At 31.9% G+C, this 9,701-nt stretch overlaps 2 protein-coding genes and 1 non-coding gene across 3 annotated transcripts; 1 reads left to right on the top strand and 2 right to left on the bottom strand.

Annotated features, from left to right (window-relative positions):
- Positions 1 to 1,359: 1,359 nt before the first annotated feature.
- On the bottom strand, positions 1,360 to 4,024 carry LOC150030556 (FCS-Like Zinc finger 10-like). Its single transcript, XM_090309520.1, has 2 exons — positions 2,097 to 4,024; positions 1,360 to 2,005 (listed from the first exon to the last, which is right to left on the bottom strand). Exons 1-2 carry the CDS (start codon positions 3,125 to 3,127, stop codon positions 1,852 to 1,854), a joined length of 1,185 nt encoding a protein of 394 aa, XP_090165646.1. The 5' UTR covers positions 3,128 to 4,024; the 3' UTR covers positions 1,360 to 1,851.
- An 828-nt stretch (positions 4,025 to 4,852) lies between these two features.
- On the top strand, positions 4,853 to 6,776 carry LOC150030555 (FCS-Like Zinc finger 10-like). The gene is made up of 2 exons (XM_090309523.1): positions 4,853 to 6,039; positions 6,131 to 6,776. The coding sequence occupies exons 1-2, from the start codon at positions 5,009 to 5,011 to the stop codon at positions 6,282 to 6,284; spliced, it is 1,185 nt and encodes a 394-aa protein (XP_090165649.1). The 5' UTR covers positions 4,853 to 5,008; the 3' UTR covers positions 6,285 to 6,776.
- Positions 6,777 to 8,113: 1,337 nt separating this feature from the next.
- Positions 8,114 to 8,187, bottom strand: TRNAR-UCG (transfer RNA arginine (anticodon UCG)). Its single transcript has one exon. It is a non-coding gene; the product is annotated as a tRNA-Arg (tRNA).
- Between the last annotated feature and the right edge of the window lie 1,514 nt (positions 8,188 to 9,701).

Genomic DNA, 9,701 nt, shown 5'->3' with positions numbered 1-9,701 from the left:
TTTTTGCTTTTGTTAAAATTATGATATTTTAAAAATTGAATATTGAATACTTTGTTTTTAAGTAATAACTGACCTCGTAGTACAGTGGATTAGCGACTTTGACTTCGGATCAAAGGGTCGTGGGTCGATGATTACCGTTTTAAAAAAGAAAGAATTAAAATCTATAATTGTATATATGTTTTTTTTTATTTTAAAACATTCCATAAATTAAGTGGCACTTCTTAACGAATTTTTCAAATGTTAACATTCTTCAAAAGGTGTAATATAAAATTAATGGAGTTAAAGGTTCTGAAATGAAAACTTCTTGCAAATCAGATTTAAAAAATTAATATCTTTTAATTATATATACAACCAAAGAACTAACACAGTCAAATAGCTAAGGCAGTCTCAATTTATGTCTTTTATATAAATACATAGTTTAACATGTAAGAATACACATTCAAATGTGTTATTGATGATATAATATTTGATTAATTAACATCTTTTCCAAAAAGTTTAACTCAATTGGTATTTGAATGTATTGTTGTGAGATCTGTAGTTTAAATTTCCTATTCCATTTTTATTAAAAATGGGTTAGTTATAAAATGGAAAAAAAAACCCCAACTCACGATTTGAAACAAAAAATGTAAAAAATGTATGGATAATACACTGTTGATACACTCGATACACCTGATACATATTTAACATACACTTGATACACATTTGATACATCTCACACCTATACATTTGATATACTTAGTACTCCTTGATACACTATTCATTTACATTTGATACAATTGAATTAAAGTGATACACCTAGAATTTAAAAAAAAAAAAAAAAAAAAATACTCGAACTTCTTCTTCGGAAGCAATAGTCCCTCCCCCTTCCCCCAAAATCTCTCTTCGGTCGCTAACTTCTCTCTCTATCAATTAATTGTTTAGGGACTTATATAATAAAAAATAATTAGAAATTCATAATTACTAAAACACTCCCATACTAATTTGAATTAATTACTAAACCAAGAAACTTTTAGGGGATTGTATATTTACCATATTTGCAAAATTTGAAAAGTGAAAGTCACAATTGCTAAATTCTAAACTTAATTTATTACCCAATACAATTTCCCAAAAAGAAAAAGAAAAAAATTATATAATTCTAAAAAGTGTTGTTTTCTTAAATTACAATTTATTTTTTAGTTCAACAATTCAAAAGTGTGAGAGTGAGAATTCCAATTGTTCAATTGTGGAATTTATATTAAAAAAAAAATAGCTCTGGTTTTAATTTAATTTTGTAAAAGTAATAGAGATGAGGCAGAATCTCATTCCCCATCTAAAAGCACATATAGCATTTGAGAATAAAGCAAGATCAAGAGACATGTCTTACTACCATTCAAAGTGAAATCTTTGAATTTCCAAAGTCATTCAAAACTCAAAAGTTTATAGGACAATACAATATAATATAATTCCATCTCAAATGCCAAACTTTCCTGGACTTGTTTAAGAAACTGTCTTCAAACACAATTCTTTTTTTTTATTCAAGTCAACAAAAGCCTTTGAGATACAGCAGCAAAATGATCTCCAGGATTAATAAAGTTGGATCAAAATCTTCAATGAACAAGCAAAAACAGATATAATACCATATCTATATTCTGCCCAAAGGAGGGAGGAACCAAAAACTCTCATCTTTCTAGTCAAGACACCAACACCATGAAAGCAGAAAATCGAAAAAAACTGTTAACTCAGCGATCATCCATGGCTGCAGACTGATTTACACAGACAGCTCTTAGTAAACAGATGATCCTCCTCTTCCCGTCGTGCCATCTCACTGAACACGACCAGTGGGAGGGTGTGAAAAGAGACTATAACTCACTGTCATAAAGCAAAAGGGAGACCCATGATGAAGAGGTCTTCATGGTAGCTTGATGCTGCAGAGCTTTCACTATCATCTTTGGAAGTTTTGTTGATTTTATCTTCTCCAAAAATCTCCTGAGAGCTACACTGTGAACTGCAAAAAACTTTGCCATCCCTGATATAATAAGAAGACAATCACATAATCAAGATAAAGTTTGGAGTGTTGGAGTTCATAAGTTACAAAAATGGTTACAAATCAAACAAACCTGCATAAATAAATATCATGCTCTTCTTTCAAAACTTTCTTGCATGAGTAACAGATTCGCAAATTTGCATCCACTACTCCGCAACCAAAACCTTCTGCCAGAGATGATTCGATCCCAGGCTCTTCCATTGTACTGGAATCGATATTTTCATCTGTGTGACACTCCAAAATACAGTCACCAAAAATGTGTGTTGTCTTTGGGTTTGGACCATGAGAAATTATGCAGGTATAGTCCTCGGAAAGTTCTATTTCTCGAGCGGTAAGAGAGCCTACATATGCAGTACTTGGGCCAATAGTTATAGGCAAGGAACAGGATTTGATTGGCAATGAATTTTCCCTTTGAGGGCTATTGTTAATCATTGGAAAGATGGTGTTGCTACTTTTCAATGGAAAATTTTCAGCACTTGGATCAGAATTTTGAGTCAAGTCGATACCAGAGGAGGAAAAGCTGCCAGCATTTGACAAAAATGATGCATTATTTTCAAAGGGTTCAGATTCTAAAGCAGAAAATTCTCCATTGCCACAGACACTATCTATGGCTTCAGAATTGGAGCTTGGAATTTTGGCTTTGGAGAGTGACGAGATTGTATAATTACTTGGCAAAGAATAAGATTTCAAAGAAGAACCCAAAGATTTGATATAATGGTTCGAGGATTTAGAGATCTTAGTTTTAATTTGTGGTCCAAATATTACATTCTTCCTCCGGTTTGAGTCCCGAGCTTCACTGGCCGTTTCACAGTCATCTACAACAATAGAATTTATGATGCCAAGACCTACTTCACCAGAAACAAACTTATTTTGACGACCACTTTCAGTTTCAGGTGATGATATGGATTTAAAACCGAAAGGGTTGCTTAGATTGGAAAAAAGCCTGAAATCCAAAGGCGAAGTAGGACTTCTAAGCGAATCACTGTCCACCGAACCTTTCGACCCCAACCCGGCAAAAAATCCAGGAATGCTGAACAATGAACTGCTTATATGTTTGCCCAATGAGCCAGCTTGTAAGTAGGAGTCTGAATCAGAATTGGCCATCGAACGACCATCAAATGCTCTCTCTTTCTACAGGAACTACTACTCTTTCTTAGCCTTATCCAGAACCATTACTATTTCTCTCTAAAACAACAACCAGGATCTGCTCACTCCATCAAGTAACTGCCACAAAGCAATACAAATTACAATTTTCTTGGAGCATCAAGGATTAAAATGAGAAATATCTAGAACAAAAATGAAGGGAAGTCTATATTGGTCATTAAAATCAAAACAATCTGAAAGAACGTTTTCAAATCTGATTTCATTTTACATTTTCAAACAATATACTCGGACTTTACATCAAAAGTCTATTTTGGTCTTTGCCTAACATATCCCAATCATACATTCAACAAAAATCTGATGTGGTACCACATAAAACTTATATTTTAAACCACATATATCATAAATGGTAGCAGTAAATCTGGAAATAGAAGCCAAAGAATTTAACAAAAATAGATTTTTATGGAAGTCAAGGCACAAAGCAAGATTAACCAGAACATTTAAGTAAGAACTACAATCAAACTCAAAAAAGTATTTAGTACATTCCGTTGAAGAGTTTTGTCAATTCGCAGCATAAAACGGAGAGTTTTGTTGATTTAATTCCATTAAAGATTCAAATTTCTGCAGAAATCCCTAATTATCCGGGCGGTTTTGGCTTTCCAAAAACGAACCACAAATTATTCGCAAAGAAGCAAATATTAAAAAAAATTCCCAAAATGATCAATAATCGGAAAATCGAAATAAAATAGCACAAGATTTCAAAGCACATATAGTAAACTAATACACACAAAAAAAACAAGCTTCAAATCAGCATTCGGAAATCCCAACTCCAGATAAACAACGGAATTCCAAAACTAGATCATCATAATCCAAATTAAGAACCCAAAAAAAAAGAAAAAAAAACTATTTAGTTTTTTGAAACTGTTCCGATGAAGAAATGTTAAATAGTTTTTTTTTTCTTTTTTTTTGGGTTCTTAATTTGGATTATGATGATCTAGTTTTGGAATTCCGTTGTTTATCTGGAGTTGGGATTTCCGAATGCTGATTTGAAGCTTGTTTTTTTTGTGTGTATTAGTTTACTATATGTGCTTTGAAATCTTGTGCTATTTTATTTCGATTTTCCGATTATTGATCATTTTGGGAAATTTTTTTAATATTTGCTTCTTTGCGAATAATTTGTGGTTCGTTTTTGGAAAGCCAAAACCGCCCGGATAATTAGGGATTTCTGCAGAAATTTGAATCTTTAATGGAATTAAATCAACAAAACTCTCCGTTTTATGCTGCGAATTGACAAAACTCTTCAACGGAATGTACTAAATACTTTTTTGAGTTTGATTGTAGTTCTTACTTAAATGTTCTGGTTAATCTTGCTTTGTTCCTTGACTTCCATAAAAATCTATACTTTAGGAAATCTAATTTTGTTAAATTCTTTGGCTTCTATTTCCAGTTTTGGCTTCTATTTCCAGATTTACTGCTACCATTTATGATATATGTGGTTTAAAATATAAGTTTTATGTGGTACCACATCAGATTTTTGTTGAATGTATGATTGGGATATGTTAGGCAAAGACCAAAATAGACTTTTGATGTAAAGTCCGAGTATATTGTTTGAAAATGTAAAATGAAATCAGATTTGAAAACGTTCTTTCAGATTGTTTTGATTTTAATGACCAATATAGACTTCCCTTCATTTTTGTTCTAGATATTTCTCATTTTAATCCTTGATGCTCCAAGAAAATTGTAATTTGTATTGCTTTGTGGCAGTTACTTGATGGAGTGAGCAGATCCTGGTTGTTGTTTTAGAGAGAAATAGTAATGGTTCTGGATAAGGCTAAGAAAGAGTAGTAGTTCCTGTAGAAAGAGAGAGCATTTGATGGTCGTTCGATGGCCAATTCTGATTCAGACTCCTACTTACAAGCTGGCTCATTGGGCAAACATATAAGCAGTTCATTGTTCAGCATTCCTGGATTTTTTGCCGGGTTGGGGTCGAAAGGTTCGGTGGACAGTGATTCGCTTAGAAGTCCTACTTCGCCTTTGGATTTCAGGCTTTTTTCCAATCTAAGCAACCCTTTCGGTTTTAAATCCATATCATCACCTGAAACTGAAAGTGGTCGTCAAAATAAGTTTGTTTCTGGTGAAGTAGGTCTTGGCATCATAAATTCTATTGTTGTAGATGACTGTGAAACGGCCAGTGAAGCTCGGGACTCAAACCGGAGGAAGAATGTAATATTTGGACCACAAATTAAAACTAAGATCTCTAAATCCTCGAACCATTATATCAAATCTTTGGGTTCTTCTTTGAAATCTTATTCTTTGCCAAGTAATTATACAATCTCGTCACTCTCCAAAGCCAAAATTCCAAGCTCCAATTCTGAAGCCATAGATAGTGTCTGTGGCAATGGAGAATTTTCTGCTTTAGAATCTGAACCCTTTGAAAATAATGCATCATTTTTGTCAAATGCTGGCAGCTTTTCCTCCTCTGGTATCGACTTGACTCAAAATTCTGATCCAAGTGCTGAAAATTTTCCATTGAAAAGTAGCAACACCATCTTTCCAATGATTAACAATAGCCCTCAAAGGGAAAATTCATTGCCAATCAAATCCTGTTCCTTGCCTATAACTATTGGCCCAAGTACTGCATATGTAGGCTCTCTTACCGCTCGAGAAATAGAACTTTCCGAGGACTATACCTGCATAATTTCTCATGGTCCAAACCCAAAGACAACACACATTTTTGGTGACTGTATTTTGGAGTGTCACACAGATGAAAATATCGATTCCAGTACAATGGAAGAGCCTGGGATCGAATCATCTCTGGCAGAAGGTTTTGGTTGCGGAGTAGTGGATGCAAATTTGCGAATCTGTTACTCATGCAAGAAAGTTTTGAAAGAAGAGCATGATATTTATTTATGCAGGTTTGTTTGATTTGTAACCATTTTTGTAACTTATGAACTCCAACACTCCAAACTTTATCTTGATTATGTGATTGTCTTCTTATTATATCAGGGATGGCAAAGTTTTTTGCAGTTCACAGTGTAGCTCTCAGGAGATTTTTGGAGAAGATAAAATCAACAAAACTTCCAAAGATGATAGTGAAAGCTCTGCAGCATCAAGCTACCATGAAGACCTCTTCATCATGGGTCTCCCTTTTGCTTTATGACAGTGAGTTATAGTCTCTTTTCACACCCTCCCACTGGTCGTGTTCAGTGAGATGGCACGACGGGAAGAGGAGGATCATCTGTTTACTAAGAGCTGTCTGTGTAAATCAGTCTGCAGCCATGGATGATCGCTGAGTTAACAGTTTTTTTCGATTTTCTGCTTTCATGGTGTTGGTGTCTTGACTAGAAAGATGAGAGTTTTTGGTTCCTCCCTCCTTTGGGCAGAATATAGATATGGTATTATATCTGTTTTTGCTTGTTCATTGAAGATTTTGATCCAACTTTATTAATCCTGGAGATCATTTTGCTGCTGTATCTCAAAGGCTTTTGTTGACTTGAATAAAAAAAAAGAATTGTGTTTGAAGACAGTTTCTTAAACAAGTCCAGGAAAGTTTGGCATTTGAGATGGAATTATATTATATTGTATTGTCCTATAAACTTTTGAGTTTTGAATGACTTTGGAAATTCAAAGATTTCACTTTGAATGGTAGTAAGACATGTCTCTTGATCTTGCTTTATTCTCAAATGCTATATGTGCTTTTAGATGGGGAATGAGATTCTGCCTCATCTCTATTACTTTTACAAAATTAAATTAAAACCAGAGCTATTTTTTTTTTAATATAAATTCCACAATTGAACAATTGGAATTCTCACTCTCACACTTTTGAATTGTTGAACTAAAAAATAAATTGTAATTTAAGAAAACAACACTTTTTAGAATTATATATTTTTTTTCTTTTTCTTTTTGGGAAATTGTATTGGGTAATAAATTAAGTTTAGAATTTAGCAATTGTGACTTTCACTTTTCAAATTTTGCAAATATGGTAAATATACAATCCCCTAAAAGTTTCTTGGTTTAGTAATTATGAATTTCTAATTATTTTTTATTATATAAGTCCCTAAACAATTAATTGATAGAGAGAGAAGTTAGCGACCGAAGAGAGATTTTGGGGGAAGGGGGAGGGACTATTGCTTCCGAAGAAGAAGTTCGAGTATTTTTTTTTTTTTTTTTTTTTTAAATTCTAGGTGTATCACTTTAATTCAATTGTATCAAATGTAAATGAATAGTGTATCAAGGAGTACTAAGTATATCAAATGTATAGGTGTGAGATGTATCAAATGTGTATCAAGTGTATGTTAAATATGTATCAGGTGTATCGAGTGTATCAACAGTGTATTATCCATACATTTTTTACATTTTTTGTTTCAAATCGTGAGTTGGGGTTTTTTTTTCCATTTTATAACTAACCCATTTTTAATAAAAATGGAATAGGAAATTTAAACTACAGATCTCACAACAATACATTCAAATACCAATTGAGTTAAACTTTTTGGAAAAGATGTTAATTAATCAAATATTATATCATCAATAACACATTTGAATGTGTATTCTTACATGTTAAACTATGTATTTATATAAAAGACATAAATTGAGACTGCCTTAGCTATTTGACTGTGTTAGTTCTTTGGTTGTATATATAATTAAAAGATATTAATTTTTTAAATCTGATTTGCAAGAAGTTTTCATTTCAGAACCTTTAACTCCATTAATTTTATATTACACCTTTTGAAGAATGTTAACATTTGAAAAATTCGTTAAGAAGTGCCACTTAATTTATGGAATGTTTTAAAATAAAAAAAAACATATATACAATTATAGATTTTAATTCTTTCTTTTTTAAAACGGTAATCATCGACCCACGACCCTTTGATCCGAAGTCAAAGTCGCTAATCCACTGTACTACGAGGTCAGTTATTACTTAAAAACAAAGTATTCAATATTCAATTTTTAAAATATCATAATTTTAACAAAAGCAAAAATTTTTAAAAACGACCACAGTGGGAGTCGAACCCACGACCTTTTGATCCGAAGTCAAACGCGCTAATCCACTGCGCTATGCGGTCTCTTTGTCAATAAGATACATAAAGTTTTAAATAATACAAAATGGTCCTTCCTATTAGGATTTATTAAGTATTAACTCTTTAATAGAAGATTGAGGTGGCATATATTTTTTATGACTAGGCTTTCACTTACTTGACTAGGATGCCAAATAAATTGATCAATTTTGGCTAAAAAATTTATGGTCCTAATTTCTTGTCTAGGTTAGACAATTTCTATTATAGAACTCCAAAAAAAAATTGAATACCTAGTTCCTTCTCTCTATGATTTCAGCGTCTTTTCCTTCTTTGGGAGCTACTTTGGACGTGCGATGACGACATTAAGAACTGAAAAAAAAATGGAACATTGCAATCGCCCTAGACAGAAACTAGAGTATGAGACGAAGACAACGATAAAATTGTTATCAGTTCAGGCAGAACGAAAATCATAATCTCTGTTGAAACTGTCATCAAAGGCCGAAAAAATCCATGGAAAACAATGATACCATATTAAACCAGAATTTCGTAAAAGAGATAATTCCTTCGTTCTTTATTGAACTGATGGAATACTTAACACCTATATATACACGTACACATAAAGCAACATGTCGAAGTTTGTTACAAAAATCATAACAGAAAAACAATGTAATTATTAAATCAATTTATTTTTTAAACATTCTTGACAATCATTATATTCAAGATAACGGTTAGATTTTTCAAAACTCGTTTATACATTAAGCAAATTCATGAAGAAAGATTCAACGTTTTCATGAAACTTTTGTAAAAGAGTAAGCAATTGAGCTTTAATATAATAATAATATTTAATCATGAAACATTGCAACTTTTGTATTGTCAACAAAAAAAAAAAAATTAGAAGCTTAAATATTTAGAGAGACTTCAATTTTAGAAGCTTATCTAAATTCTCTAACCTCTTCAAAACGATGATTGGTACCTCTAAATAGCAAAAATAATAGACCGATTTCGGAAGTTAGGAAAGAAAAAAAAAAAAAAAAACACATATGACCAAATGTGAGATGCACGTGGACAAGAATTACACCGATTTTTATATTGCCTCACATTATACACCGTATTTCCATATTTGCCCTTACCATGTTACACACATAAATCTCCCCCTTTTTGGAAGATGTACTTCAAATTTCTTATTTTAAATTTGAAATCTCCCATTAGATTTGAGTTTGTTGGTTTTTTAAGTTTAAATGTGTAATCTCATTTAAATTTTCTATTGATTAAATTTTCATATTTCTTATTTTAAATTTGAAATCTCCCATTATATTTGAGTTTGTTTTTTTTTTTTTTAAGTTTAAATATGTAATCTCATTTAAATTTCCCATTGATTAAAGTTTTGAATGATATATGGGCCATTGATCATTATCCTTTATGTTGATGCCAAATTTAGGTCAAGAAAAAATGCACCATATGATAAATTTGTAATTTTTTTTAGAAGAGAGAACCTGCAAAATAAAGAAAAAAAGCTTTGATGCCTAAATCAACAAGAGAATTATAGAAATAAAGAAGTCAAA

The sequence above is a fragment of the Benincasa hispida genome, unplaced genomic scaffold (assembly GCF_027475165.1).
Source record: "Benincasa hispida cultivar pf3 unplaced genomic scaffold, pf3_genome.v1.1 HicScf1848, whole genome shotgun sequence".
NCBI classification, from domain to species: Eukaryota; Viridiplantae; Streptophyta; class Magnoliopsida; order Cucurbitales; family Cucurbitaceae; genus Benincasa; species Benincasa hispida.
This window is presented reverse-complemented; position numbering and strand designations above follow the sequence as displayed.